Source organism: Cebidichthys violaceus, unplaced genomic scaffold (assembly GCF_023349555.1).
Source record: "Cebidichthys violaceus isolate CVI_PGR_0920_01 unplaced genomic scaffold, fCebVio1.0.p SCAF_28, whole genome shotgun sequence".
Classification (NCBI taxonomy): domain Eukaryota; kingdom Metazoa; phylum Chordata; class Actinopteri; order Perciformes; family Stichaeidae; genus Cebidichthys; species Cebidichthys violaceus.
In genome coordinates this window covers 4,343,322-4,365,408 of record NW_027176461.1, presented here as the reverse complement: position 1 = coordinate 4,365,408, position 22,087 = coordinate 4,343,322, and the positions used below count along the sequence as shown (strand labels likewise).

Sequence of the window (22,087 nt, the reverse complement as noted above, 5' to 3'; positions counted from 1 at the left end):
AACTGTATATAAAGCAAAGTTATAGTAATATCATAAGGAATGGTATGGAGAGAGGTTTTCTAAACATTGAAATGGGAAGTCAAAGATATATTAGACTAAGTCATATGATTCAGAGGATCCTTGACTTCTTTTGAGTGGGACTGAGCTGGCCTGTCTGTACCTGTCCCAAACTGGTTGAACTCCTACCTCTCTGGAAGGCAGTTTTTTGTGGATGTTTTATTCAAAAACAATGTGCTATAACAAGCAGGGGTAGAATTTGATATAACCTCACATTTTCCTTTGATGTTTCATCAGGACAAGTGCAAGTGTTCTTTCATATCCGTCCCGATGTTGTGTGTCTTTATCCATCTCCTGTTGACACAACTGACGGCATTCTTAAATATTAAGCACGACTAGTCTTGATGATGGAAATAATACAAAGGCAAATTAAAGTCCACTTACTAGCTTTTTAAACAAATCGTTCACACAGTCTTTATGAGTGGATGAAGCATTTATCATAAACATGACTCTGCAAGGTTAATATTTGTAATGACTTCACTCCATCCACTGATGAAGACCACGTGATGCTGTTGAAAGCTCCGGTGAAAAAACGTGTTCACGTCTCAACCAGGATGCAGCCAATGTGCTGAGATGCCGAAAAAGAAATAATGGCTGTGAAAGTGCCTTCAGTAGGATTTATCCCCGGCCACAAAGAAATCTAAAGGTTATATCGGAACCTGAACTTAAATGCATGGCTGATGGCCTTTTATTGAAATGTCAACGGCCCTTTCCACTTCACAGCAACTCAGAGTGAAAGTATGTCTTCTTTAGCATGGCGACTGTAATTTTATCCAATCAGGTGCCTCCAAAAATAAGCCATAAATCAGACTACCAGAAGAATGCTGCTTGAGTGCCGACAAGCAACAGAAGGACAGTAGCGTCACACCAATGCCAACACTGCCTACGATGGTTACATCATGCTAGTTTTTAAAAAATAGATTTAAAAATCATTTCAGCTTCATGTCTGAAATGCCAGGTCCTGTGGGAGCGGAGTTCAGAAGTCACCTTTTTAGCCCAGCTTTTGTCTAGAATGTTTTACTTTTTACTTGTTATTTTTATTGTGTTATCCATTACTTTGAGTTTTAATCCTACATTTTTTTTTTATTATTTTCTCCAAAAGTGGTTAGCACAGAAATAAAGCGTTGAAATCAGAAAAGCACAAAAATGACATTATGCAGTGTGTACAGGGCCATTCACCAGACTATAGCCATAAACAGGAATTTAGGAATTACCATTTCTACACTGTTTTTATGGTGGAAAATTGTATTTGTTTATTTATCTAAATGAAGAGTATTTTATCATAGCACATAGCATATCGTTTAGTACAATTGTTTGCTGCTTGTAGTACTTTTATATCACTGCTATTACATTATTAAATACAATTCTACAAGATTGAATGACTTGATTATATTTTGTTAGAATATAATTTTAAGGGGTATTAAAGAACTGTCTACAGCCTCATACATAAATGATTTTAAAACATAAATTGACTGCTTCCAGCTCCTGCAATGTGAATATTTGCTGGTTTTCTTTTAGTTTTCTAGTGTAGTAACATGAACATTTTTGTGGTTTTATCATTATTTATAATGTAAATAACCTAGACCAACTTGGGCCATTGGAGATTGTGATGAGCATTTTGTCCATTTTACATCACTTTCTGACATTATAAAGACCAAACGATAAATCAAGAAAGTAATCTGCAGATTAATCAATAATTAAAATAAACAATCAACATTTGCAGCCCTACAGCAGCTCATTGTGCAGCAGGTGGCAAAGTACAAACATTTAATCGCTAATGAACAGCTGTTCAAAAAAAAAAAAAAAAGTCGGTCTTCTACATTATCTCGTGCGATTGTTTCAGGAAGTGAAAAACAGATATGCCTCATTGTACTGAAGGTCCCCTGGAAATCTTACAGGGGCCTCTGTAGAACCCCGGACCCTATATTGGAAAACAACGGCACGGATAATACAACGCAGAGTTCAGCGAGGCCATACAGCCCCTAATAAGCCCCCGTAGACACACTGCAGGTTTTTTTTCAATGGGACGGCTGACAGACCTACCACTCCTCCTCTGAGTGGGACTCATAAAACGACCGGCTTTAGGACCCGGGAGAGCAGGCTGCCACAGAGGCATTGCAGACAGCGCGTTTGGGAGGTGTAGTGGAAGAAAGGCAAAGAAACGGAGTAAATGAGAGCACTTTTGTCCACATTGTTGAAGGACTTATCAACTTAATATACCGCCGAAACAGCTCACTATAATGAGACGGACACATTGTTGAATTCCTGTCCAGGTAAATGTCCGCGTTTCCTTCGCATGGTTAACTACAAGAGGTCGACAGCTCGACAGGGTAGGTCCCCATTGTACTTACATGGGATGCGGTTATTCTCACCCAAGCTGCCCTGCTAGGCCCCATATCCTTTCTATCGCTAAATGCAAACCTCAAATGAGGTACTTTCCTGACTCCACTTCGCTGTGGAAGTTATTTAGCTGTGAAGTCAACGGCCGTATACACGTCTGAGTATATAACGCGTTGTTGTTTTTCTACAAACAGCGAGTCACTCTTCAGTTAACCATTCATTTCTTTTTGACAATGACCACTTTTGAGACACAGCCCTCAGGCCAAAATATCTGCAGTCATGTTACTTTAAACGGTTCAACCTCTACGAGAAAGTTTGTTTTCGCTTGTGCTTTACGGCCCGGGGAGGCAAACGAAAACAAATGAGCTCAACAAGAGAGTAGCTCATTCATTGTTATGAGCTACCACTGCGTTTGTTTACTTGTTAGAGTGAGACAATAGCTGTTACAGTTACTCGTTAGCTTTGCTAGCTTGTTGCTGTTCTGTTGTATCATTGGTGCATTCACGTTCAGGTACACAAAGTAGTACATCTTTGTTGTGACTAGATGCCACCTTGTAGTGGTTCTCAATAGTGGTCCCAAGGACCTTTTTTTTTAGGTCCACAGTTTGCTCACCAGGGAAGTCATAAAGGAAAGGTATAATAGAGTTGTATTCATATTTTCCTCCCTTGTAATCAGTATAATTGCTAAATGCATGTGGGTAGTTGTTTTGGTGTTTTTACTGTCCCCACTGTTGACATCCCACCTACAATGATGACAGTTATGCATTTCTTCACAAAATCATTGTTTACAACAGGAATTTTGTCAAGAAGGGTTTATTTATTTTTTTTAAGCATCTGTGATGTGAAACATTAACGTTACTGGGAGTCGAAATGAGACGGTTTGTCTGAGCAGCACAATTTGAATGGACACGCAAGATGCAAAGCTGAAATGTCCAACTTGAGACAAACCTCACTTTACTTATGTTCCTGTCAGTTGGCCTCCCACAGGTCACTTGTATGTACAGCCTGGAAAGAGAACATGTTGTACCTTAACGCCTTTAGTGTCTGAATGCTTTTACCGGTCATGAGACATGAGACCACGTCTGTCCAACTGTGTCTATGCAGGGGGACTTGGCATGTGACTCGGGGAGGACGCAACATGCTGGCGTAATGATGCAGCCAGTGGCTCCTCTCCCTGTTCCATTTAGAAAATACCAGTCACATCCCACCCAATCCCCTCGAAGCCCCGTTGACGCAAGTATGCCACCGGTTGCATGCAGAATCTGCGGAATGTTGCTTGAAATTTTGCCCTTGTGCACAGGCAAAGTTATTGTGCGCCACAGGAGTTTAGATGCACTACATCTGAGGAAGGATACGCTTCTAATGCTGGTAGCCCACCATCAGGATCACATGACGGCTTTCTGTGTCACAGACTGAGAACACTGCGGCCTAACATACTTTTCTTCTTTGTTCATCTTGTTTACTGGTTGCTCACATCAACAGCCAGGTCATGTTGGTTCGCAACAAACCAAAAATACCAGGATGTTGTTTGATCTTATTCTGTGTGTTTTTGTAGAAACACTTTTTTTTTTTTTTTTTTTAAAGGACAGAACAAGTATGTTACAATCGGTTTATATTTGAAAAAATAAATCCATTTTGATCCGTCACTACTTTAGTCCGTGGCTTGTCTCAGCAGCATGACGATGAATACATTTTCTGCATGAGTCATAACGGGGTTGCTGTTCATGTCATCACAAGATTTAAGCAGTCAGTCTACGAGGCTTTCAAGATTACAGTAGCTGTGGTTTGGTTTTCAGCTTCACCTACCCACTATTCTTATCATTAGTGATGTGTTTTCAGGGAACTTGATAGAGGAACTCGGCACTGTGAAGTAGATCGCACTAGTACTGCTTTCATTATGGCATTTCAACTCGCACCAAGTGTCGCTTCAGGGACTGTTTTCCAGCAGCAGGTGGGCACATTCTATGTTCTCATTTTATTGTTTCATTTTATGTATTTGAGCGTAATGTTCTGTCTTTGTAAATCCGCCGGTGACTCTCTTATTCACCCGAGTGGCAGCAGCAGAAAAATGGAGCAAAACCAGATTTGTATCTATTGATCTGTGATGCAGGAAGTAGCGCTGGCGGTGATGTTGGCCTGATTTTTCTGCTTCCTGCCGTAAACGCACGGGACCGCCCTCTGTGGCCCAGTGACCGGCTCGGTGTGTGTGTGTGTGTGTGTGTGGCGTCTTTGCTGCATGGGACTGATTTGCATTGAATGGGATGGCCCCTAGCGCCAGAGCCAAAAAAGATGAATGATTGAAAGCTGCACTGACAGCAGGGCAGGCAGGCAGGCGGTGGCCCAGAGGCCCGAGGACCATGTGACCCGCTGTCAGGGTACTGGGTTCATTCAGTGGCTGCTAGCTGCAGCGCTGGCAGCAGCCCAGCTTTTTCCACACAGGCCGCAGTAGCAACAGGTCGCTCCCATTAAAACAGCAGCGCTCTGTTGTGGCTCCGGAGCCGGTCTTGTGCATGTTTTTTGGCTGTGGTGTGTGTGTGTGTGTGTGTGTGTGTGTGTGTGTGTGTGTGTGTGTGTGTGTGTGTGTGTGTGTGTGTGTGTGTGTGTGTGTGTGTGTGTGTGTGTGTGTGTGTGTGTGTGCGCGCTCAAGTTTGTTTGTGTGATGTATCCCAATGTGTGTGTATGTAATGGGTGCGTGCCTGTGTCACAGAGTACACACTGAGATGCCGGAGAGATCCAACGGTTTGTGTGATCCCTGGTTTGAATAGCACTCGGTGTGCTTTTTTTCAAATCCCTCTCCAAGATCCTCCCAACATCGACTGTGTGACACAAGCACCACAACCCCAGTGCAATAAACAAAAACACTGGGCAAAAATAAACTGTGCTTTCACAAACTCACTTTGGCTCATTGATGGAAGTGAGCAGAATGGCAGTAAAAAAAAAAAAAAAAAGGCGTGTTGATCACACATTCAGATGCATTCGCGCCTGGGGCTGTACTGATATGACTCAAAGTCTGTCAATAGTCACATCCACTTCCTGTTGTTGTCCCCACCAGTAAGCTAGATGAGGCCACTCAAACAGAGCTCTCTTTTGATGGCCTTACTCTGGCTGAGCAGCAGCAGGCAATTGATTTTCGTCGATGGTCAGAGATTGCTGCAGTATGTGACATTTTGTGTGAACAAGCGTGGTAATTGATCATTCTCCTGCTACTGCCCTGCATTCAAAGAAGTCTTTATGCAATAAACAGAAGTACTGAATAAATCAAAAGGTCAAGTGTTTGGTTACGGTAGCCTGCAGGGTTTTTTTTTTGTGTACTATGTTGATGGATTACTGGTACGTCTGTGATGGAATTCAGCCCTTTTTATCAGATCAATCAAATTCAGTTTATCTGATGACTGTCAATACAGTCTTATCCTGTTTTCTATCACACAGGGTACGATTATTGTCATATCTTTCCCCATGTTTAGTTTTTAATGCTCCACTTGTTTACTGAAGACCGTTACATATTTTACAACTGGTGTCACGTTGTTGTGCGTAGATGTGACGGAGGCTTCGCGTGTGGATAGGAGCCCACATGTTGTCGTAAACATCAGCCAGGCAGCTTGCCTTGCCGGGATCTTGTAACACTTCTGCAATGTAAACTGGTCAGGTGTGAATACAAGCGGCAACACTCACAGATACAGCGCACATCACGACCTCAACCCGAGGCCCATTCAGTAGCTGTTCCGGAGCTTTTGATCACACCACATGAACTTCATTAGCAGATGGAGTTTGCCTCGTTTGCAATTGTGGGGGAAGAAAACTTCTTCTTTTTTTCAGTAGCCACTGAATATTTTGATCAGGTGATGAAAAGTCAAAGCAATTATTTAGCATTTAACGAAACGACCTCATCTCAAAGTGAATTTTGTCCAACATTCGATTATGTAGGATTGAAAAACATCACTGTAGGCTAAACGGTTAACACCAAACACTTTGTGCATCTGTAAAATGACTTTAGGCATTTAGGCAGCCTGTGTCAGAATTGTTTGAAAACATTATTTTTTGAATTTCCTGCTGTTTTAGTGGTGAGTAGAAAAAAACCCCCCCACCAGGAATGGTTGTGTGTGTGTGTGCGAACAGCATGGAATTTTCCAATAGTGGGGGGAAGACTTCATTGTGAATGCCAAAAACCACGGTCGTACGCAGCTATGTGAACCTTGCAGCGCTGCAGGTTCCACATGTGAAAGGGACTACGCTGTGGTTTGAGCACATCCTCCACTAACCGGGCCATAAAACACTAAGGTCCTCTCGATTCCACTGCCTCCCCTCTGCTGTGTTGACCTGAGGGTTAATATTCAGACAAGTGGAAGAATCTTTCACCTCGATATGGGGCTAATTTTTACTCTTCTTCAACTAATAGGTAACCACCGTTGAGAGAGGGCGGCTGTAAACCCCAGGACCTCGTCTCCAGGCTCCTGCACAGAGCCGAGTGAAGGAAACAAAGCTGTGTCTCTGCCTGCGGGAAACCTGGATCCTCCACCCTGCCCACCAACATGACCAATGTGGTGATTGTCAAGGAGGGATGGCTGCATAAACGAGGTGAATGCAAAGACAGTTTGTAGAACATAGTTTGATTCTATTTTTGATTCACATTCAGTTATAAATGCAACGCCGCAGATTGCACTGCAGGGTTTTGTGCATTTCTTTTTTTTTTTTACAATTCAATTAGCATGTAGTATACTGTAGTTATGATCACCTCATGTACTAGAAACCGACTGTGCAGGCTTACCAAGCTGGCAAAAGAACAAATATGCAAATATTTCAAAATCCCTTGATGCGTGGATACACCTTTTTAAGCTGCAAAACAAGTACTTGTGTTTCATGAATACATGCACATGGAAGTGTGTTATGTACTCGTCAACTACATTGCATTTTGGGGCATGAAAGGTGTACACTTTAAAAAATGTTTATTTTTTACTCTTAATGGTTCAAGTATTTCCCAAATCCACATTACCTTCATTCCTGAGGGACTTGGATTAGCGAGAGTTTACTATGGCGCGCTGTTGACCGATTTGTTTTCAGAAATGCCTGAACTGAATGACACATGTGCAGGGTGATTGATCACCGGGTAACAGTATTTAAAACGGGATTTGCGCAAGATCTGATGTAAAGAGCCATCCAGTTGCAGAGTCCCCGGCGGGCCCCGTTTAGCTGCTCTGACAGCGCTGCGCGGCGTGGCACGGCTCCGTGTCGGCCGTGAGTCCTGTTGTTTGGACGAAGACGCATTCCTTACATACCTGCTGGCTTTGAGCAGCTTTATGTGTGCATACGAACTGCTCCCGGAGCCTACTCCACCACCGCCTACACCACCAGGGGCAAAATGGGATACGGAACTTCTTCAAAACCACTGAAGGCTCTCAGGCCCAGTGCCAAGGAACCGGGCTTTTACGGGAAAAGAAGAAAGACTGACTCAGGGGACAAGGTGATGGGAGCAGGTCACAAGGAGAGTTCCTGGGACTCTTTGTGGGGGGGGGGGGGGGGGGGCAGGCAGTGTGCCGCTGTAGTGTGTTAGCCCATGCTCCCCCTCCTTAAGGCTTGGGCTCAGAGCGTAACAGGCTGCTGTTTTAGGAAAGAGTTCACCTGGTTCGGGCTCACTTGGTCTCAGGCGGACACACCCGGGTCCTTCCAGTGAGTGAGAGGATCACATGTTGGATGCTGTTAGTGTTGCAGATGCTCTGTTGAATAGTTATGAAGTAGATGACAAGAATATAGTTTTATCTAAAGCCACCAAAAAAAAAAAAGAAGAAAGGAATTCCTACAAATCTTCATAAAAGTCGACAAAGCATGATCGCAAGTTTGAGCTGAAGTGTCATTCGTTCTGTCAAGTTGTATTTGTTCCTTTCTCTGTATATTACTTGTGCCGCAAAACTGGCACGGGTCAATTGTTGTCATACCTTCAGCAGCGCTGACAATAATGGAATATTGTGATGGAGAGCCGGTGTAAAATGTAACTATAAGAGTAGTAAATTAGTGACTAGTAGAATAACATGTGGCAGGTGACACACGCTGAGTTATAGCATTGACACACACACACACACACACACACACACACACACTAAACAAACAACCCTTCAGGAATAGTGAGTTGGCATGCTGTCACAGCCCAGCAGCTGTGCCCTGTGAAATGTCACCCAAAGCCTCTGTGTTTTGATTGGAGAGCGTCCACCTGCCTCCTTGACAGGAAGGCTTTTAGTGTCGCGTCACTGTCATGCAGTCTTTGCCCCCCAGAGCCACCGCACAGAAGGTGAACCCGCCGTAGCCGCGTCTCGCTGTCCGTCACCTCGGCCAGAAAGCTCCGCCACCATCAACCCATGTTGCACCTTGAGTGTAGCTTCATTGTGTGGCGGCGCCACCCAAGTGACTCACATCTCCACGTGGGCGTCGTAATAAATGGCTTACGCCGCTTCCAAGTGTGTTGAGCATGCTCATTACACCCATGTGTGCGCTCAAAACACCAATTTTATGTTTTACAAAAGACAGCCCTCCATATTTCCATCAACATTTTGTGTGCGTGTGTGTGTGTGTTCCACGGACACCATCTAGCACCAAGCTGCGTTCAAGGAGGTGTACGGTTAGAATGTGGCCTTTTTCCTCCAGTAATGCCCATTTTAACGGTGCTACATGATGAATGGGTTTTACGGCGGGTCGGTCACATGCACAGAGCGCAGCAGCTTGGAGACGTCATCCGAACACATCCGTGTCACTCACGCCGATTTATTCCTGTTCAGCACGCATGTGTAAACTCTGTGGAGGCTCCTGAATGAAAGTACAGCGAGCATTGTGCCTTCGTACCCTGTAAACCTCCACACACACACACACACACACACACACACACACACACACACACACACACACAGTGGAGCTAATCTGTCATTAGAGCTGCGGATTCTCAGCCTTGAGGTGCTCTGCACATTTGTTCCAGACAGGCTGCGCTCAGTGAAATGATCTCATTCTGAAGGACACACCTTCCGACTTTCTCCCTAAGCCTTGTGCTGCAGTAATGTGTCTGGATTGTGGACGCCGCCTGCGATGCTGTTGTTGTGACTGTCTGTCTGTTTTCGGAAGGACAGCGTTGGAATGCAAGACAAAGCAGCCGAGTGTGGACGGGAGTAGTTTGTACGTACGTCTGGACATGCATATGCAAATGTGTGAGTGTATGGACGGTGTGAAGCATATTTATTCAGAAGTTACGCTGCCAGCAGGACATTACCCAGTGCCCATATGCACAGACCGCATCACAAGTACAGGCTTGCTAAAACACTGTAACTCTGTTACTATCATAACCAGTTGTTATGCGTCCCCAAATGGTACTTCCCTTTTAGAATCCTTCACAGAGTGCACCCACACACTTTGAATGTGCCTACGGCCTCTAGTGGCCACAGAGACTGAGCAGCATGTTATTTCTTTTTGCAAGTGTGTTTTTCCAAAAGTTTCCATCAAAGCCAGAGCATCATCAGACATCAAAGAGGCAGATTGTGGGTTCCCTAGTTTCCAGGGAAGTGCTGTGGCCAAGAACCCAGTCAAGCTCAACGGAACAGCGCTCGCTTGTCCTCCCCTCTTCCCTGGCCCTTGTTTGTTTGACTCATTTGCTCCCTGACAAGTATAAAGAGTCGGCCCCTTCGTTAGGCTAACGAAGGCCGCAACAACTGTTGGATTTGGGTATCACGCTCAGCTGGCTCCGACTCATGAGAGGAGAGGAGGGGGAGAGGGAGGGAGGGAGGGAGGAGAGGCAGAGGGCACACCAGTGGAGATAGCGAGGGGGAAACATAAAGAGCGAGCGAGACAGAAGTTGAGCAGAATCTTTGTGATGTTCCCAGAACATTGCTCAGTGAACCCAGTCGGCCCCAGGAGAGCGGATGGATGTTGTGTGCGACATGCCACACAGAGCCTCTCAGAGGTTTCGGAGCTCATCAGCTGATTGGCTCCTTTGCTGGTCATGCGGCTGAAGGACGGCCATGAGCTGCTGCTCCTCCAAGCGTGACCTTGTTGGTGGTCCAGGACATTGCATGAGACACAGACTGGGAACGAGGAGAGAGAGAGAGAGAGAGAGAGAGAGAGAGAGAGAGAGAGAGAGAGAGAGAGAGAGAGAGAGAGAGAGAGAGAGAGAGAGAGAGAGAGAGAGAGAGAGAGAGAGAGAGAGAGAGAGAGAGAGAGAGATTTTGTGAAATACCAGACACAGTAGTAAGTGTAGATGAAACAATTTCTTTTGCATGTCTCTGTCTGATGCATCTGGTGAACAGGCGTCTAATAATTCAGCCAGCATTTTTTTTTTATTATTATTTATTTTATTTTTTTTTGAACGTTCATTTTCTCTCTGTATTTGAGATCTCAGTGAGGGAATGTGGTGTTCCCTGCACAGTTAAATGCTCTTCAAAGGAGCGGGCCCACCTGATTTAAGAATGTCTCATGATGCTGCAATGCTGACTGGCTGCCAGCGCTGCTGCTCCTACACATCCCCTCATTATGGCCGTCATGGGCCACACACTGCTGCAGCACACACACACACACACAAACACACACACAAACACACCTTAAGTACTGCAGAACTGGAGCGATACCTCTTCCAATTTGCAAATATACGCCTATATTGTGAGGCTTTTTACACATAACAAACAAGTCTTGAGTGCACTTAAAGTTACTAAGTCCTTATTAAGTGGATCCCAAAATGTTTATCTTGAAGCTTGTGGAAAATTTGTCATGGTAATAAAGTCAGAAACAAAGTTATGCAGTGCTCCACTACTTACTTAAGTAATGTGATTGGATTATTTATACAGTAGATAATTAAACTTATTGTGTATCTCCATTTGTTAAGTACAAATGAAAGAAAGAAGAAAATGTAAGGAGCTGAGCTTTATTATAACCAGTGAACAATGTGTGTGAAAAACCAATCATAGAAGCTACTGGAGAGATAATGGGGATTTTTGTAGAGGGCCAAACTGTGAGTAAACTGGGGGGTATAATTCTGTGACGACAGGTAATTTAGTGGTTTGACATAAACTAATAGCATGTGTAACTTTAAATAACTTTTTGCAATTAACAAAAAAACAGATAACTCAGGTTTTGGTAGATTTGATACCCAGACACTAGCAAGTTGATCACCAGCCGGAGCGCCAGGCCGGTGTAGGAGTGGAGCGCGTTGTAGGCGGGGTCCAGCAGCAGAGGGTGTCACACCGGGACGTCAGCGCGCCGGCCGGGGGTCTGGCCGTCAGTGCGGACCCCCTGCTCGGGGTAATGGGAAGCAGTCTTCCTGCTAAATGTGGTGGAGAGAAGTAAATTACTGGGGTGCAGCTGTCGGCAGACAGGCTGGCTGGCATGCTGGGGGGGGGGGGGGGGGGGGGGGAGGACACCAGGAGGCTGAGGGAGGTGGCACCTCCACCGCTCGCCTCCTCTCACGGCGAGCCCGCTGTGTGCTTACTTTGCTGTGTAAAGTCCGCCTGCTCGCCACAACCGTGGTGTTCGGCAGCGCACTCCGTCTCCGTTACTCTCTTCCTCTTTGTCTCTGTTGTTTCCTCGCTTTCCTCCCGTCTGTCCTTCCTCCTTGCTCTCTTCCTTTCTTAATCCCACATTCTTCCTCTTCTCCTTGTTTCTTCTAAGTCTCCTCTTTTCTCTCAGCCTCTGTCCGCGCCCCCCCCCCCCCCCCCCCCCCCCCCCACCAGCTCACCCCCTCTTGGTACTCCCATTTCCAGCGCACACTCCTCGCCCACAGCTCCACCATCCTGTTGCTAGGATAATGACCCTGCTGACAACTCGGACCCATGGCGGAAGCGGTTATGGACCAGCAGAAAGCTCCCAGTCTCCGACATCAATCACATCACTGGCACCTCTCTCCACTTCAGGGAGGGTAGGGGAGACGAGAGATAAAGGGGATGCTCAGCTGTCTGCAGACCAAGAGTTGACTGTATGCTCAGATATGTCCCCACATCCTCCACATCAGCTAGTCTGTGTTACTGAGAACATATTTCATTCAGAGGCCTTATAGAAAGGTCTTATCATACTTTTAGAATTTAAGTTGTTCTTGACAATTTTCCAATGGATCCTCTGGAGTAACTCCTTGGTTGTTTTGAGGGTATTTGATCTTACGCTGGTCATTGAGAGTTCATTGGCACTAATTTGCTCTAAATAATGTGTGTTTATTTGTTTGCCATGCAGTAACCCAGTTAACTAATCCATGGACTGCTTGTTTACCCAGGGAGAGGGGGCAAATCTCAGCCCCAGTGTGGCGGGGGGGGGGGGGAACTTCCCACAGTGTCTCTATGGTAATCAGCAGGTGTCACTCACCACAGAGAAGAAGTGAGGGCTTTCTTACGAGCGTGAGAAAGAGGGGCAGCCTCCATCGCACAACCCCCCATCCCCCGTGCTTTTTTTTTTTTTTTTTTTTTCCTGTTGGGGTAGCAGCGGCAACCGCAGTGACAGAGAAAGAGAGAGAGAGGGATCAGGGGACGAGACAGAGAGGGCTACATTGGAGCCCGGGGTGGCCCTTCCTCGCAACCTGTTGATGCCGCTGCCAAAGCCCTGGCAATGGAGTCCCCCATCCAGCTGCATGGGAGAGAGAGAGAGAGAGAGAGAGGGGCCAACAAAAGAGGTTTGGAGAGGAGGGGGATGTCAGGAAGACATAAAGAGAAGGGCCCATACTCCTGGACAGTTTAGGATGGCATACGAGCCTGGTGCTGCCTTATATGGTCACAGCGAGAGAGGCAAATGGGGCGGACGGGGTGTCCGGGCAGCACGAGAAGCCCGGCCCAGAGCTCTGCGGCTCGGAGCAGCGGCTGGTGTGGGGCGGAGTTTGTGGTTGCTGGGGCTCTCAGTGGTGACCCCTGCATCAGGGAGCCCCGTCTCCTCTGGAGCGGGGCGGCCCGTGGCTCATTGAGATGCAGGGCACAGGGTGGCAGGCCGCAGCTGCAGCCTACAGGCAGAACCCGGCAGAAAAGGGCCGAAGGGATGGCGGGGGCGGCTGAGGAAAAACCAACAAAAGGCGCAGCCCGCTCCCTCCTCCTCCCTCGCTTTGGAGTTCTAATTCCCTAATCCTCAACCTCCGCCTAACCCCCCCCCTTCTTCTCATCCGATTCTCACCGCTCAAACACATACACATGCACAGTTCATGCAGTTACCACTGGCTCCCTCCCTTCCATCCCCAAGCCATGAATGGCCAGACGGGGACAAAACCCAACAGCAGCCCCCTCAGGAAGTCCAACCACTGGGTGTGGGCACTGAGAGGCGCATTTTGTCTGACCCTCCCTTGGTTGTGTGTGAGTGCTTACATTCAATCACATGGTGTGTGTGTGCGTGTGTGTGTGTGTGTGTGTGTGTGTGTGTGTGTGTGTGTGTGTGTGTGTGTGTGTGTGTGTGTGTGTGTGTGTGTGTGTGTGTGTGTGTGTGTGTGTGTGCGCGCATACTTTATCTAGTGGCAAATGATTGAGGTGGGCCTCTTTTATTTATATTGTTGTTCTTAAAATTTTCTTAAATTTCTTTGAAGTAGAAAGAAAGGAACGGGCGGAGAGAAAGGGGTGACGCGTCTCAGAGCTGTTAGTTTGGACACATTGTAAAGACACTGAGGCCCCTCCTTTTTGGGGGCCGCACGATGAATGCTGCATGATGTGTCTTATTAAAAGCCAACAAGCCACAGCAGCTGGGACCTCAACATTCCTGTCGCTGTCACTTGGAGACGGACGGAACAGGACGCTCCTCACTAACCTCTGTCACTCTCTCTCTCTCTCTCTCTCTCTCTCTCTCTCTGTGTGTCTCCCTCTCCCCCTTCTGTCTAAAGCCGTCCACATTTTGTCTTTTATTTATTGACCCCTCAATGAATCTGCCTGGCCAGCCCTTACTGTTAAGGCCTTTTAAGCCAAAGTTGACCTGCAAAAGGCTTTCAGAGCCACAAGAAAACACAAATGTAAAGTTGAATCCCCGTGGGTCCAAACAAGATGATGCTCCACCATGTACAGCTGTGGCTCTACCTTGTTGTGTGTGTGTGTGTGTGTGTGTGTGTGTGTGTGTGTGTGTGTGTGTGTGTGTGTGTGTGTGTGTGTGTGTGCGTGTGTGTGTGTGTGTTTGGGGTATAGAGGGTGTGGCGGTGACAGGCTGGAGCTGTCCACACAAAGGGCCATGCAGCAGTTGGCAAATAAAGATGAATTCTGTTGTGTTTGGCAGCGGTTCTCCGTTCATTATTTTCCACTTTGCCCAGCGCGCATCCCAGACCTCAGCAGCTGCTTGTCATGTAAAGACACTCTATCAGGCCCTGACAGCTCCTCCCATGCACACACACACACACATGCACACACAGACAGTACGCATGGCTCATACACACTTCACTTGAGCTCACAGTCCTGCATATGTGGGGAACATATGTAGTGATCTGTCTCACTACCACTCCACTCAGCACAACTCTTTGCGCACTGCGTTGCTTATTATTATTTTTTTCCATCCCCTCTAGTTCTCTCATCTCTCATCTGGTGTCGACTCCTTCCCCCTAATTTGATTGAGTTCAGCCACATGTCTGCTGTCACACTTGACTTTTATTAGCAAAGCTTTGATTCTGGGACGCAGATCGTCGGTGGATTTCCTCACAGCAAAGTGCGTCTCGGCAGTTACAGTGAGACCGGACACTCGAAGGAGGTTTTTTTTTTATCTTATCTAGGTTGTGGTCAGTCTGCCTGTTGGCCGGTTTCCTGTTTTCAAGAACATGTTGACATCAAAAGGGTTTAGTTTACATCAGTGATGATGAACTGACTTAAAAGCAGAAGGCCCTCCAGTGTTAGGAGTCCCATTGTCTTTTGTCAGCTGTCTGCACTGTGTTTCTCACTGTACACAGGATGTGTTTGGGGTCTACTCTGCAAAAACATTGAAGTCAAGTTGTATCAAATATTGAAAGCAGGCATGCGGGTCGATTTATATGCTGTATATAATATAATACATTGCTTTTTTTTTTTTTTTTTTTCACATTTACTCTCCTAACAGCTGTCAGTTTCACTTTCTCGTCATGTCGGTGCTTAAGAAAGGCCACAGTGTGGAAAGTAGAACTGAATAATAGTAGAAGGGGAAATGGGTGTAAATAGGAAGCTGACAAGGGTCATCTTTGTTGTTTACGCTCTGAGTGCAGACTGTGTGTGAGGCGTTGCGCTGCAAAGTGGTGGAGACACACACACACACACACACACACACACGTACACACACACACAGACAACCGGATATAGCTGCTTCCACTGTTGTCATGTGACCAGGTTTGTGGTCGCAGACGAGGAAGTCCTCCTGTCTAGAAAGAGCGTGGAGGATGTGCATTGAAGATGTGGAGTTACTTCATTTCTTGGTCTCGCATCTCTGCGTCAGTCTTTTGTGAAAGATGTGTATTAAGTGATGACAAAAGCCTCACAAACACTTACCTTTTATTTACATCCACCCGGGAAACGTGTGATTTGAAGAGTTTTTACAGTATCACGGTAGCCGTCAAGGGTTTAGACCTGGAGCGTCACGTTCCTTCACATGCTTGTTTTCCTCTTAGTGTGCTTTATGTGGCCTCGCCCCAGTGACCATGCAGACTTGTCACGTCCTTCGTATTACAGTTCCATAATTCAAGAAAGTTGACAGTCGTATAAAGAGTCTAGTGACTTGAGGACGGTGAGCTGGCATCGCCGTCTTCCCGACAGCCATGTGACCGAGGCCACCTCAGCGCCGGAGAATGTCTAGCGAGCCGACACGCGCCGTGCCATTCGCTGCTGCGTCACGGATGCCCACCCATGCTACTGCTGGTGGGTGCTGTGCGTCAGCGGAGCTGGCAGGAATAAACCCAGAGCCTTCCAAAAAAAAAACAAAAAAAAACTGGATGTTGTTGTAATCTTTTAACACACAAATACCTTTCACTCACTGCTCACAGGGCAGTGTACACAGGGAAAATGTATTTATACATGCGTACACATAAACACCTGTCTCTACCCAGCAGGTATCCGAGTACTATAATGTATAAACGGTCTTCACTCACTATGGAAGGGATTAGCTGCGTTGCTGCTGCCAAACTAAAACTTCTGAACTGGAAGTTTAGTCTCCACAGGCAAGACGAGCATGTACCTTTTTTTTTTTTTTTGTCTGGTGTCAGGTAGGAGGCTGATTATTCTGCCTCTGCATTGTGCACATACTGTCCTCACTGTGGGCTGGCAGGGACTGTAGCTGGGGGATGTGGGTCAGCCAAAACCTGACCACAGAACGAGGCACCAGCTGGGGCCCAGCTGAGGAAAAACAAGGATTGGTATGGAAGGCTCGGGAGACTTTCTGGCTGCAGTGTAAAAGATTTAGGCAACTTATGTTCGTGTTGAACAGCCTCTTGGTTTAAGTCGCAGCGCCTACTTGTGCGGCTACATGTACTCCTTACATGGCACCTTTTTTTTTTTTTTTTTTTTTTTCCTGTGCTTTAATTATTTAGATTTTATGCTGAAGTAAGGGAGTCTGGTTGTCTTGAAGGCCTATGATAAATAACGCTACGCATGTGGATTCCCCGGAGGCCAGCTTGCACGTGACGTGGGTGACTGATGTGGAAGTTGATTGGTGCGGCTTGTAGTTTGAAACGGACAAACGACTCATCACAATAATTGTGTTGCATTGAAACGGGCATGAGGGAAATCCACTAAACTGATTCCGGCCGGTGTGTATTTTAATGAGGACGGCGCATCTAGTACGAGTGGCTTTTGTTGGAAGGCGGCAAGAATGGCTCGAGCTAATTTCTAAATGAGCTATGTTTGGTGTAAAAATACTTACTCTGCAAAAAAACCTCAGATATAAAACCTGCTCCTGTGCCATGATGAAAAATGTGATAACATATTGGACATCTGCTGTGGATTGAAGACTTAAGTATATTGTGCTCTGGGGCAGATGTTTCCCCTACTGTTGTGATTGGTGCCACCAGTTTGCCAGCGGTAGTAAATCAGGTGTTCTTATACTTGGATGTTTGCTTTGGGGTAAATGGCTCGATGCGAAGACGGCCTGCGTTACAAGACCTTATCCTGCTGTATGAGGTCGACTAGACTGTGCGTCTCTAAAGTGTCCTTTTCCTGTCCTCTCACCTTTTTAATGCTGACAGAGGAAAAACGTATAGAAAATGTTTGCAAAGGCTCCAGAAAGTTTCTGGTCATTTTCTTGGAAAATTTCCAAAGGAAGTTTAACAACAGATAACTTTTCCCTTTCTTGGTTCAGTCTAAAGATCCTCCGTGTTGTTATATTATATATATATATATTAATATTATATATTTGGCTCAGTGGGTAGAGCGGGACATCCTTTAACCACAAGGTTGGGGTTTGATCCTCGGCTCATGCTATATGCATGCTCCCCGGGTGCTTTATAGCCGACAACTGCTCCTTAATGCTTATGATGGGTTAAATGTTGAGGTCAAATATTTATGATCATGTATGTTCTTGACGATTCCCATACATTCCTGTGTTCCTCTTCCCCCTCGAATATTAGGGAATTTGCAGCCCTGGTTTTATTACAGTTTGTTGCTAATGTGGAAAAGAAGCAGGAAGAGGAAGTTCATCATTTTGAGGGTGTCCAGAGTTTCAAATCTTAAAATGTAACATTCAGCCAGTGTTATAAATATTTTATCAGGACGACGCTAAACAGCGGTGACATTACTCGCTGCTGTTTTCGGCCTGCATCGTCTCAGACTGACGTGTTATCGGGTTCATCAGTCAGAGGTGTGGGTTTTGAAGGATGGTAACAGAAGCTCATATTGACAGATCTCCTGCCTCCCCCCTACAGACACACTCACACCCTTTCTCACACACACACACACACACACACACACACACACATGCCACACTTCTGTGTTAGAGGAAATGGGGCAATTAAGGACAGCTTGCTACTGCTCTGCATGGGGTTAATATGCGGCTCCGTAATTAAAAATAAATTACACTTTTCCTGTATAAATATTCAAGTCCCTCCACTGTGTGCCGCTGCCTTGTTATGGTATGTAAGCCATTTTTTTTTTTCCTCGTCTGCACAACATCTGGCGCAACATTTCCTGAAGCATCACCGGAATAAATTGAGTTTTGTCTGCCTACGAGAGATTCATTTGTGTGACGCTAGTGTGTCTAAGTGAGTGGGACGCACGCGCATGGCCTGAAGTTCTGGGTGTTGTCCAGAAAATTGGAATTGTGGAAAGTTTTGTTTGAAAATCAAATTGAGGCTTTGGGAAACGTGAAGCTGGTGTTATTAAAATGATTGCTGGAAAAGAGGCAAAAGAGGGGTTGCGGTTTATAAAAAAACTAAAATATAGATACCCAAACTGTAAAGGAGAACTCCACCGATTCTTGCTGCAAATTTAAGAAAAAGAAGAAAAATCTGGTTGACTGGAGTTGGAGAGACGGGAGCTTAGCAGACAACTGTAGCTCGCTCCCCAAATCTTCTTTAGGCCTGCAGAACGAAGCTACGCTAACCGCTACTAGCATAACACACCTGAATCTCCAGCTGAACTGTTGACCGTCAAGTTGCATTGTGGGTAATGTAGGTGCCAGGCTTCAACGAGAAGAATGTGTGGAATTTAAAAAAAGACATCTCTGGTTTTGTTGATACTTCTTGTCCATCTTGAGTCCCAACAGTGTTCTAGGAGTGCAGTAATACATTGGCAGAGTACTTTTAAGTATACAGTATATTAACTATAAGTTGATTTTTTTTTTTTTGTCTTAAGGAGACCATAACATCACTTAGAGTCTACATTGCAAGTGAGTGCTGGAAGGAGGGGAGGGGAGAGGATCCTGACTCCTACTAAAACCACCATTTGTCCTGCAGCTGACCTACGCTCAAAGAGGGACGGGGACATGGTGGTCATTTTAGGGAGCGCTAGTGAACGGCGTAGTAATTAGATTGCAGGAAATGGGTTGCACCTCTGGGAATTAAAACAAAGAGAAAGGACAACACTAGTTCGTCATTAATCATGAAACCACAATGTAAACAAAATGGTTGCGCATTAGTCAGCATTTTTTTTTTTTTTTTTTTTTGAATGTGAAAAGCATGTGATGTTTCTCATTTAAGGTTTGTCTGTGAGCAGGAACCCTCTGAAGAGTGTGTTTCTAGCCTCCTGTACAGTAACTCAACAGTGCTTTTCAATCTCTTTCTCATATCAGGAGAATACATCAAAACCTGGAGGCCGAGGTATTTTCTCCTGAAGAGTGATGGTACATTCATCGGCTACAAAGAGCGGCCGCAAGATGTCGACCAGCTGGAAACCCCCTTAAATAACTTCTCTGTCGCACGTGAGTATCTACTTCAGAGAACCCCCCCCCCCTCTGTCCCTAGGCAGCTTGTTTTACCATATTTTGTTTCTGCTCCCTTGTTTTTTTTTTCTTGCATTGTTGTAACAGATATGTTCACATACTTTGTTTTGCTGTATCTGGATTCTCTATCCACCCTGAAAAGTGATTATTAACAGGAAAACAAATGTTTATCAAAGCATACCCAAGTGCCTGTGAGGTGAAAGTATGAAAGTGAGTCTCAAATATTATACCTTTTTTATCATTGCATGTCACTGTAAATGATTATGAATAGAGACATTAGCAAATTGGCTGTAGTCTCATCTCAACAGCTTCACTGCTAGTTTCTTTCAACAAGAGCACTGCTCCAGGCAACTGAACGTGCATTCAAGATGTCTGGCTCCTTACGGTAATATATCAGATGCCATTCCTCTTCTCTGTGTGAGTCGCGCCCCCCCCCCCCCCCCCCCCAACTCAGTTTTTACACTGTGACAGAAAATAAAAAATAAAATGCCCAGAGCAGCCCAGCCCACTCCATCCTCACATCAGAGAAAGTTGCTGTGATAAGCTGTGCAGATGACTGAACACAGCAATTAGACAGCATACTGTTTGTTTAACAAAATGTTTCCTCTCCGACACTCTTGAGTTATCGCGGCTATTAGCCGCCTGATTTCAAGTATTTATCTGGGCGCCGCTCTGAGGCTCTGTCTCCATCAGCGGCTTTTGGTTTTTGTCACCGCTGCGACCCCACCGCGGAGGACACATGCTGCGCCGCTGCTGACGGGGCGGCTGCAGCTGGATTACATATTCATCCTGATGGAGCCATGTTGGATCTCAGTGGTGGTCCACTCCCCTGTCCTCCATCTATCAGACAGAGGCCATTTTGTGTCACGTTCTGACATATTTGCTGACATGTTTCATTTGGGAACAGATGTTGATTTGAAGGAGGTGCAGATGGAAATCTCTGCCTTCTAAATTCAGTTAATAGACGTTTGTGAGTAATTGTTTTTGCAAACTGCTTACCAGACAATTATATGGTGCAAAAGTGTGAGAACTGAGCGTAACGTATGTGATGATATGGTTTTTAATAAATCGTTTATGAGAATAAGTCAAATGTATCTCGCCAGTATTACACGCTCTCTTCCACTGTTCTCTCTCTCAATTTAATATCTTTGTGTTTGGAGAAAACAAACACTCTGTCGACTGCACCGTGGGTTCTGGTATATTATAAATCAATAATGACATTTATATACAAATTAACTGTAGCTCAACCAACACAAAATATATTCATAAATCCTTGAAAACACTGTCTATTTGAGTCTTTAATTGCATAAATATATTAGCATTTGTATTTATTGATATATTCATTCATTCTAGGGAGTTCTGGATTGTATGTAATACTACACAGATTCCAAATTATAGTCAAAACCTGTAGTAGCAAAGTTTTAACGGGGCTGACAAGTTAAGGAGTTGTTTTCCTCCACCAAAATGCACCTGTTCTCTTCCAAATTGGTCCGACTGTCTGTTCAGGTGGCGATAAAGATAAATGGCTATAACTGTGGGTCTGTCTCTCCCCTCTGCTCCCCTACACACTGGCCCCTCTCGCCATCTCCTTCCCCTCCCTCCTTCCCTCCCTCCCTCCCTCCCTACCTCCCTCCCTGGCTGTGGTCAGAGTGCCAGCTGATGAAGACGGAACGGCCCAAGCCCAACACATTTATCATCCGCTGCCTGCAGTGGACCACTGTCATCGAGCGCACCTTCCACGTGGAGACCCCCGAGGAGAGGCAAGCGAGAAGCACACACGTCTCAGCCCACAGAGCAGTAAAACACAAATCATTTACATGCAGTGAATTTGCCCCTGTTGCTAGAAAGCAGCTTAACAGCTCCGTTTTCCTAACATGTCGAAGCACTCCCAAACATACACATTTAATCTTGTTACGCACGTGCGTACGGTCCACTGGCTATTGGCAGAACTCGCACTTGAAATTGCCTTCCTGTTGATAAGAAGACAATTACACGATTGGGCTGCTGGGCTTGCATGACGGTAAATGGGCTGATGTAATCTCTCTGCTGCCTGTGCCTCCCTCAGGGAAGAATGGACTAAGGCCATCCAAGCAGTGGCTGAAGGCCTGCAGAAACAAGAGGAGGAGATGATGGACTCCTCTCCGGACCCCATGGACATGGAGGTCTACCTGACCAAACCCAGACAGAAAGTGGTATGGCCACTTCCCTGCTGCGTATCTGCTGCTCTCCGCTGTCCATACATTGACAAACCGCAGTGTCCATTACCATAAACATTTAAGTCGACCACCTTATATTCTTCCCGACCCCGAGTCCGAGTTGACCATTACTGTTCTCCTTATTTGCACTTACGCCACTTAAGCCCGCCTTCCTTCGCCCCTCCCCAGCTACTTTCCCAACATCA

The 22,087-nt window shown here is 45.8% G+C and overlaps 1 protein-coding gene across 3 annotated transcripts in view; it reads left to right on the top strand.

Annotated features, from left to right (window-relative positions):
- The first annotated feature begins 2,156 nt into the window (after positions 1-2,156).
- akt1 (v-akt murine thymoma viral oncogene homolog 1) overlaps positions 2,157-22,087 on the top strand; it is a 28,502-nt gene continuing 8,571 nt past the window's right edge. The window contains exons 1-5 of one of the 3 annotated variants that reach the window (XM_068721471.1): positions 2,157-2,330; positions 6,794-6,972; positions 19,537-19,665; positions 21,335-21,446; positions 21,752-21,878. In XM_068721471.1, the coding sequence (XP_068577572.1) occupies positions 6,927-6,972; positions 19,537-19,665; positions 21,335-21,446; positions 21,752-21,878 (414 nt within the window). In that variant the 5' untranslated portion in view covers positions 2,157-2,330; positions 6,794-6,926. Of the gene's footprint in view, positions 2,388-4,295; positions 4,349-6,793; positions 6,973-19,536; positions 19,666-21,334; positions 21,447-21,751; positions 21,879-22,087 lie in introns of those variants that run through there. The other 2 variants (XM_068721473.1, XM_068721474.1) reach the window with 2 other exon arrangements.